Source organism: Podarcis liolepis (assembly GCF_965112155.1).
Source record: "Podarcis liolepis genome assembly, chromosome: 17".
Taxonomy (NCBI): domain Eukaryota; kingdom Metazoa; phylum Chordata; class Lepidosauria; order Squamata; family Lacertidae; genus Podarcis; species Podarcis liolepis.
The window spans coordinates 3,352,689-3,369,305 of NC_139571.1; the positions used below are offsets into that span (position 1 = coordinate 3,352,689).

Here is a 16,617-nt window from a genome sequence, read left to right on the forward strand (position 1 = left end):
CACTGCCCATCCATGCCGGGGCTGATGGGAGTTATAGTTCAGCAACATCTGGAGGACCAATGGACCTATAGAATGGAGATAATTCTCTTGGGCAAGCAGAAATGCTGTTGCACACTCTTCTGGGAACAATAGTAACATGCTTCATGGGGTTGTTGGGAGGGCAAATGTGAGATATATATATATATTTAAGTCGAGTGAAAAGGGCTATTTAGATGTTTCATAATACCAGATTAGGGTTGTGTGTTTGTGTTTGTATGTGTCTGTGTATGTTTTCGGGCACAAGGGGCCTGCTCAATGGCATCACTATTATATGGACTCGGTTTTCCCTGCCAGAACAACGGGAATAACTGTGTGTGACTGCCTCTGAAGGTTGGAATGAGATAGGCAAGAAAAGGTTGTGGACCAGTAAGGTTTAGAAGCAGGGGTCCTTTTCATGGGTGAGATGTCTCCCAGCCCTGAAGCTCAGTGGAGAAGGATTCGAGGCTAGTTCTGTTTCTCAGGGTGCCTTCTTATGCAGATGTATTTGATGTAGCAAAGTAGTGAAGACTGCAAACCTAGACACACTTTCAATGGGATAAGCCTCACTGAATGCAATAAGAATTAGAAAACCAGCTTAGGGTTGTGCTGAGCCGCAAATCAAGAAACAGCCCCCCCACCTGGTCTTGATTCTTGCCTTTGCCTCCTCACCCAAGGTGGCCTCAGGCAAGCTTCTCCCTCTCAGCCTCAGCCCCATCCAGCTGCTTCCGCAATATAAGGTAAAGGGACCCCTGACCATTAGGTCTAGTCGTGGCCTACTCAGGGGTTGTGGCACTCATCTCGCTTTATTGGCTGAGGGAGCCGGAGTACAGCTTCCGGGTCATGTGGCCAGCGTGACTAAACCGCTTCTGGCGAACCAGAGCAGCGCACGGAAACGCCGTTTACCTTCCCGCCTATTTATCTACTTGCACTTTGACGTGCTTTCGAACTGCTAGGTTGGCAGGAGCAGGGACTGAGCAACGGGAGCTCACCCGTCTCGGGGATTTGAACTGCCCACCTTCTGATCGGCAAGTCCTAGGCTCTGTGGTTTAACCCACAGCGCCAAGATGTAATAATAATGGCAACTTACCTTACAGAGTTGTTGTAAGGAACACAACATGCTAGTGCCCATGAAACACTTCATTATAGCAGTAAATGTAGGATCTTTGAACACTCAAAGTACTATATCAACCTTCCCCAACCTGGTGCTCTCCAGGTGTGGTTTTTTTTTGCTGCTGCATCACACTGTTGACTCATCTTCAGCTTGTGGTCCACTAAGACCCCTAGATCCCTTTCACATGTGATACTGGTAATCCAGGTGAGCCCCCCCCCATATTTATGCAGCTGGTTCTTCCTGCCTAAGTGTAGAATGTGACATTTGGCCCTATTGAAATTCATTTTGTTAGTTATGACCCAGTTCCCCAGTCTGTTAAGGCCATCTTGAACCCCAATTCTGTCTTCTGTTTGCTGTCCTTGTTTGCTGAGATGGAAGTTGGCTTCTGAGCAACACCTAGGCCTTACAGGCACAGCTCCACAGGGTGCTAATGCAAGCCCAGGGTGGGATTCTAGAGGCACACACCATCCTCTTTTGTGTGCTGACTTTTCCTAATACACTAGGCTCAATGCAGCTCACAGCTGCCAAAAGTTAGAAGGCAGAGCAGCTTTTAAGCCACGAGAGATGCAGCTCCCCAGGACCCCCTTCTCTACCCAACACCCACATCTGCGAGAAGAAGAGGCCAGGCATGTGCTTCATGATGCTCTCCATCAGCAGAGGGTAGTGGCCAGCCGTTGAGTCTCAGAGGCAATGAGATCTGTGGAAAAACAGAATATTAGCTGTAAACAAGCATTTTTAAAAACAACAACAACAACAACAACTGAGGGATCCTAGTGGAGCAGGACATGATCTCTGTGAGCTGGGCAGCTTCTAATCCCTCCTAGCCTTTCACTTTCTCATTAAAGACTGAAGCCTCAGATAAATCTCCAAATGAAAGTGCAAGAGATCCAGTTAATTCCAGAGGATTGGAGGGGCTCTGTTGCAATGCTCAGTTTGTCCTGTAGAGGGCGTCAGGTCAGATGGCGGACAGGCTGCTTCTTTATTTTTAATGCTGCTTAATGCCGCGCCACAAAACTCTGCAGCCCCTTTGCTTTGTGCTGCAGCTGGTGGCAGCTCTGAGATCCCTTTCAGCCGGAGATGTTGGGGCTGAACCTCAGAAGTTCCCCATCCAAATCACATGCTCAAGCAGTGAGCTATGGGCTTTCCTCCCCTGATTTGATTTTATACATTGTTCAGTCTGAGGTCTTGGCAATATTCTAGAAAATGAATTTTAGTTGCTCCATTAATTCATGCACAGCTTAAAAAAAAGACGGCTAATCAATACATTTAAAATTCTTTAATCGGTTCAATAGTCCTAGTTAAAAGGATTCGAACCCCCCCACCCCACCATGGGACATTTTAGCTCTAGTACTATCTTGAGGAAATAAAAAAATCTCCTGCCCTTATATGGGGAGAGGCTGTTGCGCATGGCACACCAGTGGCGGAGGAGATGGGGAGCTGCCTTTTCTCATGCAAACATTTCCAGTTCCTTTTGATTAGGGCCTGTCATCAGATTCTCCTCTCCAGTCATTCCCCCCATCTCTCCCCCCCAAAACTCTACTCCCAGCCCCTGTTAAGAGGGCTTTTGACAAGGCCTGTCACCTACTTCATTAATTCTCCTGCTTCTGTGGATGTTTGTTTTACCAAGGGAGATGAAATATGAAAAGGTTAAAAGAGGTGGGGGGGTCGGGTAGCAAGCAGGGGGACAGGGCTGGGTCAAGCAGAACCAGCAAGGGGAGAGATGAGCGAGAAGGTCACCAAGGGCTTTTTGGATAGGAGACCTAGCCTGGGTAGATGGGAGGATTAAGACTGAAAGGCATTCGTGTGTGTGTGTGTGTGTGTGTGTGTGTGTGTGTGTGTGTTGCATTGTGTGTCTGTGTGCCAGCCCAAGACAATTTGGCTTCTGAGGCAGAAAAGCCAATCGGAGCCCCTTCTGATTAAGGCTGTGTACACACCACCCCCTTGACACACATTTAAAGCACAAGGCCAGGCCTCCTCCACAAAGAATTCTGCAAACTTTAGTTTGCTCAGGGATGCCTGGAATTTTAGCCATGTGAGGGGTAAACTACAGCAACAAGGATTCCTTGGTGAAAGTCATGTTTTTAATTTATGGTGTGAACACAGTCTAACTGACACAGGACCAATCCTACTGGATGTTCTCCTCCATAAGCCCCACTGCAATGAGTGGGCGATGATAATGTGTATAGTAACAGCCCTTGCACAGCTCCCATTCATTTCAGCAAGAGCTGTGCAGGAGAACTTCCCAATGGGCTGTGCTTTGTGAGTCAGATTTGTATATTGTCTACTCTGCTGCCCGTCAACAGCACCCAAAACCTGCCACTCCAAGTTGCCCATCTCACTATGATAGGGCTCTATCTGTCTGTTATAGTCCCCTATGTTTTGAGCAGACTTCACATTGCAATCCAAATACCCGGAGGGTAGGAGTGTTAATGAATCTGCAGCAATTTAGGTTGAGGTGCTCAGGCCAGGTTGCTCTGTGCATGAGCATGCGTTTGTGTATATTAGCAGTCCTTTGTGTGAAGGGAGCTCTTCCTTGCTCTCTGGAACCATCTGCCACAGAACATTGTGATGGGCTCAGGGGGCATTGACCACTGTTGATGTCCAGAATTGTGCCAAGCACAGTTTCCTGTTTTCTTTGGCAGGATTCCTGCCACCAAAGTGTCTGTCTATAACCGGCTGCTTCCCCATGATCCTGCTGTGAATGGCTGTGGGGGTGGGGGCGAGAGATCAGACTGGATGCGGATTGTGGCCTGAATTCAGGCCACAGATCTCCCCACCCACCTCCAAGTTTTGACCCACTAGGCATAGATTGTTTCTTGTCTTAGCAATTATGAGTGCTAGAAACATCGTTGGTTCAAACCAGCGAACGCTGAGGTCAGGCAGCATATTTATGGCTCCCCAGCTTCCCTGGCTGTTGATCTGGTTTTTTTAGTTGTGGAAAGTTGGTGTTAAAAGTTAGTTGGCTATTATATGCTGGGCAGACGACGAAGACCACAGGGGATACTGGCCTGTTTCAGAGGGCTTGTTGCAATAATTATGGAGACAATGTACGCTCTCCAAGTATTAGGTAGGATGGGACTGCAGTTTTACATTAATGGACTTCTAAAGACCTTGTCCCCCGCCCCCCAAAAAAGTCTGAAGGATATAAAGTTACAGTAATTGAAAGTTGGGTTATCCTGTTCAGCCTAAGGACTCCCAGTCCCAGTGCCATTTGAACAGCATTTCTTGTAACAACTTGAATATACACCGTTGGGTGAAGACTGATACTGGGTAAATTGGAGCGGCATCATAGAGACAAATTCTTATTGACACGAAACAGAAGCTTTCAAGTTCAGTGACAAAAGTTCAGAGTGGCATGCTATTCTATACTGTTTTAGCTCTATGGTCCAACCCCTTTCTTTCCCCAAGTGGAAGTGGCTTGTTCTTTCTAAGAGCTGGCTCTGACATGAGCCCCATTTCCCAGCCCCACTGCAGAAGTGTGGGGGAGGGGGCTTCACTTACGTCTCACAGCTTATGTCTCTTAGGTCTTATGACTTATGTCTCTTATTGCGGATAAAGATTATTCTCTCTCTCTTATTCCCATAATACTACAATTTAGGGTCACCTAATTAAATTAAGTGGCAAAAGGTTCAGGACTGACTGTGGGAAGTTCTTCTTCACCTGACACATAGCCTGCTAATAGACAATACACTGATGGATACTAGTTTAAATGGATTTTTATATATATAAGAAAGATTAAACACGGTAATGGCCAGGTCTATCAAATGGCGATTAGCACAACAAATCAACATTTTAAAAATAGAAACTCCAGGATCAGAGGCATTCTACCCCCATGCTTCCTAGATACAGTGGTATGTACCTCGGGTTAAGAACTTAATTCATTCTGGAGGTCTGTTCTTAACCTGAAACTGTTCTTAACCTGAAGCACCACTTTAGCTAATGGGGCCTCCTGCTGCTGCTGCCGCGCTGCCGGAGCACGGTTTCTGTTCTCATCCTGAAGCAAAGTTCTTAACCCAAGGTACTATTTCTGGGTTAGCAGAGTCTATAACCTGAAGCGTCTGTATCCTGAAGCGTATGTAACCTGAGGTACAACTGTTCTGGGCATAAACAATGGGTGTAGCCACACCCTGCGTGGGGTCTCCCCTGAAGCCTTGTGCTGGCTGATGTTGCAGACAGAAGGCTGGTCTATGATGCCTCTTGGCCTGATCCAATAAGGGAATCCTTGCTTCCTTAGCCATCATGTCTTATTTTCCCCCCTGTCTGACATTTTCAGAAAAAAAGCCTTTGAGACACTGTAGCTCTGTCTCCCCCGGTGCCTAATAATCTCCACTTCTTTAGGCTAAGCAAGCATACGCCATGCATTCTGCCTATTCTCCTATGATTTAAAAGGACGGATGATCAGAAACATCTCTCTTTTTCACACCCGGTGATTCCTCCTCTTTCGTCCCCTCCTTTATTTGCATTGCCTTGACCTTCCTGGGTAGCATAATCAGAATCATGGCCTGTCCCCTGTGAGCTCACCCCCCCCCCCGCAGACACAGCTGACAGGTTGCCCCCTCCCCCTTAAATTATTCAGCTCCCCATAGCTGCCCCCTTGGCTCCATCTGCATCCCGGCTGCTGTTCACTGAGCCCCCGCCGTGCTAACAATATAAGCCCCTCGCTTGGTAATTGCCAGATGAATAGAGGAAGGCAGGAGACATGGGAGGGAAATGGGGAGTTGCAGTCAGGGAATGTGGGGCCCATAAACATGAAGGCTTCCCATCACATACCCACCCACATTCTTCAGATGAAAATAGGGACATTTCTCACTCTCTCCTGCCCAACTGACCCTCCTCAACCCCACATTTTTTGTTGTTCCCCCCTCCCTGCAGAGCATTTCCACCAATGGAACATAGCACACATACAGTGGTACCTTGTGTTACATACGCTTCAGGTTACAGACTCTGCTAACCCGGAAATAGTACCTCGGGTTAAGAACTTTGCTTCAGGATGAGAACAGAAATCGCACGGCAGCAGCGGGAGGCCCCATTAGCTAAAGTAGTGCTTCAGGTTAAGAACAGTTTCAGGTTAAGAATGGACCTCCAGAACAAATTAAGTATTTAACCCGAGGTACCACTGTACCCTATACCATCCTGAGAAAACCCCTTCATCCAGATTTTATTTGGCAGATTTGCAAAAAGAAAAACACACACCATTAAATAAATTTTAGAAAGGGGCAAGAGTAGATGCAGGCTCACAAAGCATTTTTAAAAACAACAAGAAGAAGAGCAAGACTCCTGGTGCCCTGCTCCTCTCCACTGCCCCTTTCTTCCTGCGCAGGGTGGCCCAGCCCTCGGCCTGCCCCTCAAAGCTGGTGCATCACGGGGTGACAGCCTCTCCTCCTCCTCACCCCCTCTCCAGCAGCCACTATGAGCTGCCCAAGGGGGGAGGCTGGCAGCAATGGCCATGGAGATGCCGTGGAGGATACTCTTTCACAGTTGCCCCTGCTGCTCAGGACAAGTACCAGCTCCCTGAACTTGGCACTGGCAGGGGAAATAGGGATATTCCGGGATCAAATCAGAAGCCAGGATGGCTTTCAAAATTCTGGCACTGTCCCTGGAGAATTACTTGGAGCACATGCCACCAGGCATCTAGGTGGTCACTGCAATGGGAGGGTGGTGGGCCTGATGGGCCTTTGACCTGATCTAGCAGGAATCTCTTACATTCTTAAGAAATGCCAGCACCCATTTACAAACATGTGCATGTGTCTTTGCTTTGTTGTCTGCATTGTTCTGCTGGTCAGGAGGGCACTTCTACTATCCTCTTGCACCTGATATCCATTCAGAGAGAAGCCAAGGAAGGTACCAGGTCACATCACTCACCAGAATGTTGCAGATAAGTCAGCAAATGGTCATTTGTCTTGGTTTCACCTTGGGTAGTTTTAGCAGTGCCTGGAACGGAAAAACTGTGCACTGCTCAAGCAGTGGATTGGATTGTAGAATCTGGAATGGGTCCCACAGTGCACTCCAGGCATATACAGGGAAGCTAAACGTGCCCAGTTGATGTCGCCAGACCGTACTGTGACAATCTGCATGCTCTGAGGTCACCCCTGGAACAGGAAGAAGTTGATGTTTCATTTCTAGCTTGCTGTGCTGGAGGTCTCTGAGCGTTCAACACACACATCTCATGTGATCTGAGGCTTCTGGCACGGCATAGTGCAAGACAGATGATAACATTGTCCTGCCCGCCATGTTGGAAGGCTCTGGCCACACAATGCAGCATCTAACACAATTTTGTTTTTTCTCCTAAATTTATTTCATTTAGAAGTAAAATAAAACCAAGCACAATCCAGGGCTGTCCCTGAAGCCCAACTAGGCCATTCTGCAAACTGGTTCCAGGGCTGGTTCAGATGTCATCCTACCCTAGCCAGTGCTCTAGCTTTTGGCCCAAATTCCATTTGCCAGGAAATTTGTCTCCATCCTCATATTCTGTAATCTAGATTTGCAGAAATTCAGTGCTAGATCACATATTTATGCATGCCTAAAGTCCCAGGTTCTGTTCTCGTCATCACCAACTAAAGGGTTGGAGATGCTCTGGGCTGGAAAAAGCTACTGCATCAAATCTTGAAGAGCTTCTGTGAGTACACAAGACTTGGGCCTATGCTCTGACTCATTGTGAAGCAGCGCTTTATGGCCAACAGAGAAATGAACAGCTATTCTCCTCATGTGTTATGGCAGTGTGGAAATACCACCCCAAAAACGTATTTGTGAGTCAGTGGGGTACATGCTGGAATGTATGCATTAGATTCACTGTGGCTGATCCTCTGGTTTTTGGGTGTGGCTGTGGGTGCCGGCCTAGAAGCACCCTCCTGTATGGAGGGCTGGTTGTACGGGTGCTGGCAGCACACAGAGTGCTTCTGTTGTATAGATTTTATCTTCAGTGGAACCATGCCTTGTGTGCATGGGCAAAGTCTGGCCTTCATGGGGGAGGGGTTAAAATTGGGGGAAGTGGTGAAAAAAATAGCCACAAGCACACGTCTTCTGCAAAATGTCAAGAAGTTCTGAGCTTTCTGTCACACTGTCAGCACCTATCATCCATGACCACTAGGCATGCTAAACTGGGGCTGGAGGTAGGGCCATAGTCTCCTCATCCATGCTTTAAAGTGACCAAGAAGGCTAGCTCTGGATAGCGCTAAATAGAGAGGCATAAGCCTAATATTTATTACCTGGGCAGGGAGCAAATTTAGACGCGATCTCAGTGGTGTCTCTAAATGAACCCTTTTACTTCCTTCCATATACGGTACACAAGTGGCTGCCATTCATTCATCTGGGTCATGGGGACGCAGCTGTGAAGAAGGCAAAGCCTGCCCTTCACCCCTTGATTGGCAGAACCTGCTTTCAAATATATCACCTGTCAGAATTACAGGATTTTAGCTAGTAATATCAGAACAATCAGATGTGGACCTGACACATAGGACTGTCTAGTCAGTCAGTGATGTGAAGGAGCATTACAAAATGAGACGGAAGTACTGGCATTATAATTAGGAAAACTGATTGAATATTCTCCACATCTGAATGCACTCCTGGCGTCATGCTGATTAAGAGCATGAGCTGGGAAGTCTCTGTCTCAAATGTTTCCATCTCCTGTGCATCCATTAGATAACGTTAGGCTGGGCCTGCACAACTTATGTCCGACCAAACCAGATGCAAGCCATGTCTTTTGGCCTGGCGGGCTGTTTAGAAAATGTTCATGTTTATGCAACTCCAGGCAGGCAGCAAAGCCAGGTTTGTTCAGCTTACCAGTGGGGGACCATGTGTGGCTGATAAGCTCTGTGTTTGACTCGGAAGATCAGAAGTTCTACAGGCTTCTCTTAGGCAAACTCCTTCATCTAGAAGATTTTAATAGGCTTGTTATAAAAAAACAGATTCTGTAAGCTACACCCACCTGCACACCCACCATGCTCCATGGAGAGTTCAAGATTCCTTTGGTTCTCCTGGTGGTATTTGTCTGGACTTTGCCCAATGTACACTGCAAGTGATGCAGCTAAAAACCAGGAAAATCTCTATCTCTGGCACATCCATATCTTGACATCAGTAGAACCTCTGGAGCTACTGAACATGCACAGTTTGCTTGCTTAAAAAAAAATTCTTCCATTCATCAGAAATATCTGTTAGGGGAGAAGGGCAGGAGATGTATGGAAATTGACAATCAGTGGATAAAGAGCACAGCATCAGTGTGAACTATTAGAATTCTGCCTTTCCATGTATCTATTTATCTTTCCATTTATAATAATATATTCTTATCTCTCTGCTTTCTTTCCATCCTCTGCTCTCTCTCTCTCTCTCTCTCTCTCTCTCTCTCTTCTCTCCCACCCTCCCTACTTTGCTATCTCCATCCATCAACCCACTATTCTTCCCCATCCACCATCGCCTCTCTCTTTCTCTTTCAGCCGCCAACCCCCATAAACCTTTCCTCACTCACCCGCCCCCCACCCGCTCTGCCTTCTCGTGACCCACCCTCCCTTCCTGAACAAAAGGGCCCCTCCCCTTTCCTTTCTGCCTCGAAAATACACGGCACCCTAGGCCAAGACCTGCTACATCTTGCCTTGACTTCGATTTCGGGATCGCCCTTCTTTCCTTCTCTCTTTAGTAATCCTGCTTTGTTGGTGGGGGCGGTCTGGGACTGGGGATGCTGGGCTGGTGGTTCACCCACTTGTACACACAGCATGCTCCTCCAACAAGTTGGAGTGAAGGCTGATGGAAATAAATAAACGCAGAAGGCATCATTAACTCCCTCTCCTCTCCAGCTCCTTTTTGCTGCGTGTGCAGTTGTCCTTGGGGGAAAGGATGTTTTGTGGGGGAGGGGGACAATGATGATTACACAGGGTTTCTTCCCTTTTTTCTTTACACTAACGGTCTCTTTCTCCCTCCCTCCCTCTTTCCTCCCACAGCCACAAGCCACAGTGGGGGGTGCATGCTGCTTGCTCCCCTTTTGCTGCGCCACTGCCCAGAGTTGGAGAGAGGCCCTGGCCAGGGGTGCCAGGTGAAATGGCTTCAATGCTGGCTGGTTTGCTGATGCTCTGGCCGTTGGTTCTGCTCCTCTGTGATCCAGCAGCGTCCATCGAGTTCCCCAAAGGATGTGAGTAGTGATGGCATCAGTATCTTTCCCCCTGCGTGTGGCTTTGGAAAGCGGTAGGGTGGGGTTTACTACTGCCGCGTGTGGCATGTTTCCCGAATGTGAGAGCTTGTGATGATGGTGATGCATTCTGGCCATGTTTTGTTGTGTCAGAACATGTGGTTGGTTCTTTTCAGACAGTTTGCATTTGTATTTCTTTTACAATTCTTGTTGGTTTCTCAGAGCCCTGTTCCAGGCATTTATCTCTGCTTTTATATTATCACATAACCTTGGGTAATAGTGCCTCCCAGCGCTCAGTCTGCCTGCCTTCCTTTCCCTAAACCTTTGGTGCAGCAGAGAGCAATTCCGTCTGGAAACTGGGAGGGAGGGTAGGTAAGTAAGAGAGATGGGGGACCTGTATCGTGTTGCTGGTTGGAGCTCCCTAAATACCCTGCCCCCTAGAAACTGCATAGAGGAATAGTACTACTCCTGCCTGCTTGAGGAAAGTACTAGTGCCTTGCGACACCAGCAGTCATTAATCCAATCCTCACCCTCATCTCAGACCTATTTGGATGGTTAGCACCCAACATGCTTCACACTAATGAAAGGGGCAAATTTTGCCAATCGTAACAGGTCAGGAAGCAAAGGTTTGAGAATGAATGTAAGTCTACAGAGATGTGCATCACTTAAGGTGTGGATGTGCAGAGCTTGCAGAAATGGAGACAGAAAGGGAAGGAAGCATGAGCCAACGAAAAGAAAGGTGGAGCTATACCCAGCTGATGATTCTGGCACTCACCTACACCTTGCCTTTATGACCACATTTCTGTACATATTATACATTTTGTGAGTCATTAAATATATTTTCTGAGTCATTAAATATATCATCTAATTTCTATAATGCTTTCAGTGTGCAAACAACTTCACAGCGCTTCCTTCTGCCAGCCTCACAACCTCCCTGTTGAGATGGACTGCACATACAATTCCATGATTTGGACAGAAATGTGGGCCTAAGATAGCAACTTTAGCGCAACCATCCAGGTGTCTATGGCTGTGATGGAAGTTGACCCCTGGCCTTCTAGACCCAAATCCACAAATCCTTTTACTTGATCACATTGCCATTACTGACACAGTTTCTTCAGGCATCTTTGTGCTCTGACTACAGTTTGATGAGTTTAGGAGTTATCAGCCCCTCCTCCTTGTCCCTTCCCTGCTGAGGCCAATGCTTCTTTTGACACTGGCTTGCTTGCTTGTTGCAAAACAGATTGCATGGAACTGTGCTTACAGGCAATTTCAGCACCAAGGACAGCTCTTGAGGCCTGGGAGGCAGGCATAGAAGAGCTGTCCTTTCAGCACTGTTGTGCAAAGGAAGCAGGCATTAGATCAGTGATTCCCAAAGTGGACGATACCCCCCCCCCGGTGTGTGTGCTGGAACGATCCAGGGGGGCAGTAGTAGCCTCAGATGCAATTAGGGGGCATTGAATAAAAAATGGGGGGGTGTGGAAGCATAAAGAAAGAAGAGAGGGCAAGAAAATTTTGAAAAACCGTTCGTACATGTTTCATCTGTTGTGTAATGATGCTTACTGCCAGGTCAGTCACTGTTGTGGGATGGCAACAATGCCTCCCCTGGGTCCGGAGGTCATGCTGGAGGTGAGGGGTTTCCCCAGTCATGGGTGAACCCTTTTTGGCTTCACCCAGGCTCAGGAAGTGGATTGCAGCTTGTCTGCCTATTTGGCCACTGGCAGGCAAGCTGTGGTGCTGGTCTTGCCCCTAAGCCGTCGGGGGGGGGGCACTGAGTAATTTTTTTTTTCCTGAAAAGGGGACAGTAGGCCAAATAAGTTTGGGAGCCTCTGGGTTAGATTATCAGGAAGAGGGCAGAAGAAAGAGGACCTGTGTTTCCAATCCAGCGTCCCAGCCCCTTCCCCATCCCTAAGAGGTGGAAGTCAGTAGGTCTGCAGAATTTATTTTATTTATTTCATGAAATTTATACACCACGTGATTGTAAAAGAAACCTCAAACACATAAAACAAATCAAGAAAAAATTACAATACTTTAAAACATCCTCCCCCTCCCAACCGCCCCCCCCCCCAGTGTAGAATGGAAGCAGCGCCTTCCATCCTGGCCAGGTGCATGGTGGAAGCTCTTCATATTCTTGGAGCCAAACTAGACCTGATGGTGGCAGCCCCATTTGTTCGGGTTGGGGTCTGTTCCAATCATATACATATATGCTATGAGGGCTGGGCTGGGGAGCTTTTCTTTTAGTGCAAAAGGGGGGTGCCGGTAAGAGGATGGGCAAACCTTCTCAGTGCCCCTCACTTATCTCCCTGCAGCCCACAGGTGGGGAGCTACTGGCCTGCAGGCCGAGTGTGGCCCATGGTGGTCTCCCCATTCAGCCCACAGCCTCCCCTCCCCACTGCACAGTAATTAATAATAAAACCAGCTTCCAATTGGGGACAATGGAAACCTGATTTCAAGCCTGATTTCCATGCATTTTGGGGAGAGGATCATGTCTGGGGAAGGGCTAGGGTTAACCCTTCCCTCCCTTTGCACTGGGACGCCCCATTACCAGCACCAGAAATTGTCCCTACATGGCAATGAGGCTTGAAAGCAGTCAGACAGTATCAGCCTCTCTTTCTCCCACTGAGCTGCTTTCGGGTAACTGGAATGAATTGGACAAGAAAAGAGCCTTTAAGGAAACAACCATGGACAGGTGTTCTCTTTTTGCTGCTTTTAAAAAAATAAAAAATACAGGACCCTTCAATTTTGTATTTGATTAGGGGAGACCTGGATCTAAACTAATGGCTCTCCTGCTGTCCCATTTACTTTGTCCCTTGGCTTAAGTGCTTTTGTGAGTGAAAAGGGAAGAATGGCATTTTTCTTTTCTACAGAGATGATTGTGTGGCTTATGCTGTTCTCTCAAGCCTAATTCTTACCGGGGTGGAAAACCTTGGTTTGGGCTGTAGAATGCAGGTAGGGACTCACAATGAAATCTCCGCACCCCACCCCAAAACCCAGTTGCACGTGGAAAACTAGCATGTCAGGGAGACGAGGCAGAATTCAGCTAAGTTGTTGTATGCATGGAACAAGGTCCACTCATGCAACTCCCTCTCTGCCCCCACCCTCTAAATCTGCTCTGGGGGGTTGGGGGAAAACCTAGAACAAATTTAGAGGGTGCATGGAAGGAAGGAGAGGGGGGAAGTCCTGTGGTATGAGCAGACCTCATTCCACACAGGCACAAGCGTGAGTTCAAGGTTAGCATTCTCCCTGACCTACTAGTTTTCTGTGTGAGAGGATTATTTATTTTTGCATGGAGAAGCATTTAGTCCAAGAAGCCCTGGTCTGTAGTTTAAATTTCTAATGACTGAATGTTTCTTCATACAAAGAAATGAAAAATTCTCCCTCACATGGTAGTTCACTATGTGGAATATATTTTTGTGTATGGAGGAATGTGACTTCAGCACCTGCAATATGAAGTTTGGATCTCAGAGAAAGGTGCACCTCTTTGATGGCGACTGGGCCTCCGCTGCCCTGGTCTTGTGTTATGGGTAGATAGGGACAGATGAGGAACCTGCATGGGAAACGGTTTCTATGTCTTCGTTGCTGGGACTCTCAGATGTGCGCTGGAAGCACAGCCACCCTTTTCAAAAGCCTTGTGAAAAGCATTGCCGTTTGAGTGAAGGTCACGAGGGTTGAGTGTGTGGAGGGGGGGGGGTTTCCTCTGTGTGTCCTGAGCTATGTGGTGAATTGCTTCCCAGTGTGATGCTCCCTCTGCCATCCAATCTCCTGTAGACTTGGTTCTGTGGCCAATGGGGCTTCTGTGGGAAAAGGAGAGGATGGCTCCAAGTGTGAGTGAGATGAAGAATCAATCCAGCAGCAGAAACACCTCTGCAGAAGACAGCCCAGCCTGAGAGATGGGTTTAGGAATGGGGAGAGTCACAGGCCCACACAGAGGGGGGAAGGCAGCCGGGTACGCTTGCCCCAGGCCACAGAGGGCTGTTATGCCAAGAATGCCCCGTGCCTCCCAGCCAACTGAGGACTTAATGGGCAAAATGACCAAGAGTGAAATGCCCATGTCTGTCCTTATGCACTGCTAGGCTTTGATAGTAAAATCTGGACTAGCGTTACTGCATACTAACACGTAGCCTCAGTTCAGATTAGGTGCTGCTGCCATGTTGGCAAGTCTCATGAATAAGACTCTTGCTCTGGGCCTCAGACAAGCTCTGCATGGGTTTGGTAGGCAGCATCTGTGACCAGCATGATCACCCATTGGGAAGGAGGCTACAGAGCTGGGGCTGAATTTGTCACTGAGGACAAATGCCAAGACATCCATTGTGTGTCCATTGTGGGCTGCTGTTCCTGTAGAATCTACAATAACAATGTGGACTGTTAGAAGTGGCGGGGGTGGTGGTGGTGAGCTGCCCACTTGGTGGCATTTCTTATTGGGCCATATTTGGGTGAGAGAACAGGAGTGTTTTCACAAGCTCTTCTGGGGCAGAAGTCAGAATTACTTGCTCACCCTCCATTCCAGACATGGCTGAATTCAATTTCAGGGCTTCACGTTCTAGTTTACTAAGAATAGGCAGGATTTAAATTCCAACCTTTCAAAGCCTTTTGCTTCATGTGCTATGACTGGAGCTGTTCTCTTCCCTTCTCCAAGGAAGTCACACAAAACTGATCTCAGTCCTATCAACACTCCTGTCTTTAGATATTCCTTTCCTGCCAGTTGTGCCTTCCATGTCAGGCGACTGCTTTTTCAGTCCATATATTTACTTGCAGGAAAGTCAGGCTCAACTAATGCCAAACGTGTTGCTGAGTTCAAATGATCTCTCCACTGCGTTACTCATTGTCTATGAAATGAGCTGCTTTGTCAAAGGCAGGAAATTATTTTTGGCTCCGCATAATTTGTTCTTTGCAAATCCACATTGGATTCTTGCATGCTTTACAAATCAATTGTTTCCTGATTTTCCTCTGACAACTTCAGAGGGAGCGGCGTTGAGCTAACAGGATTTATAATTTGTTTCCCTGGCTGCTTTGCCCTCCTCTCTCCTGCCAGAGCTGTTGAGCCTCCTCAAAGGGGTTGCAAGTGTTCCTGGGATTTCTGTAACTAATTCCTTCTACACCCAAGGGTGTAGTTCCTTGGGATCCACTGACTTGCTTTCATTCACAGTTGAAAAGCTACATTACTGTGCAGCCAGATAGCAGCTTTAGAAGGAAACCTCTGCTCTGGGGACCCTTTCAGGGCAAGGAGGAACACTGTGCTTTTTCTTAGTTCTTTATCAGCTATCCCTTTTCGCATATAATAAAATGTGATGATGCTGCAAGTAGTGGGAGACAGCAATTTTTAAACAAACCAACACTGTAGGTTGAAATCACGTAAGTGCTGGCGATGGAGAGGGGAGGGAGGAAACAAAGAAATGGAAGACTGTGTTGGTGTAGATAGGTGGGGACTCATGATACCCTCTCAGTGATGTTCACCGCCTGATTCATACATAACCAGAGTTCAACAATCTGTGGTTTACCACAAGTGTGGGGAACCTGTAGCCCTCTACAGGTAGCTGATGGGAGTTATAGTTTAGCAAAAACTGGAGGGCCATAGTTTTTCCACATCCAGCTTACTGGGAATGAGCAAGTCTGCTGGTCTGCCATTCAGGTTGCTCCTGCTCCCTTTTTCTGTGCCAGGAGGAAGCAGAGCAGAGCACTGACTTTCTTGGCATTGTGTGCAAACTGGCACTTGTGGTTAATTTCTGTCCAAACAAATCATGGGATCAAGCCAAGAAGAAGCTGGTTCCTGCCGCGTGCCTCGAGAGAAACTAACCATGAGCTCTGGTTTGCACAGGGCTCTGGTCTATTTCCTCTCGGTCTGGCAAAGGAAGGAGGAGCAGGCACAAATGTGAGCAGTGGGCACCAGCTTGCTTGCTCATTTCAGTAAGACCAAGTTTGTTTCATTCTGGCTTACCATTATGTGCAAACTGGGAAACAGTATACGATTCTATGGGTTAAGAATGTAAGTTATGAGCCAATAAATTCTGAGTTTCATCTCGGTCATAAACTTACAAGGTAGCCCTAGGCAAGCTGTTCCCTCTAAGCCTCAGCCCCATCTGTAAAGAGGAGAAAGCAACAGTGGCCTACTTTACAGGGCTGTAAAGATAATGTTTGGGAACTGCTTTGAATAGTCCAGCCTGTAAGTATATGGCATTTTTGTATTATCATTATTTCCCTGCCTACTAGTATGCAACAGCTGTCATTGCTGGGGGAAACTGAACAGTGACTTGGATAAAAGATTTGATTGCTCATTATTTCACTGCATCAGAAGCACTTGCTGGACCCTTGTAATCTCTAGGTGATTCAGCAATGACTGCACGGCCCTTAAACAGTAAACCCCAGTGTATGGAAAGTC

At 47.5% G+C, this 16,617-nt stretch overlaps 1 protein-coding gene across 15 annotated transcripts in view; it reads left to right on the top strand.

The window, feature by feature from the left end:
* L1CAM (L1 cell adhesion molecule) overlaps positions 1–16,617 on the top strand; it is a 102,041-nt gene that overhangs the window by 14,302 nt on the left and 71,122 nt on the right. For all 15 annotated transcript variants that reach the window (XM_083482760.1, XM_083482768.1, XM_083482769.1 and 12 more), the window contains exon 2: positions 10,060–10,247. In XM_083482760.1, coding sequence (XP_083338886.1) covers positions 10,060–10,247 — 188 coding nt within the window. The remainder of the gene's footprint in view (positions 1–10,059; positions 10,248–16,617) is intronic.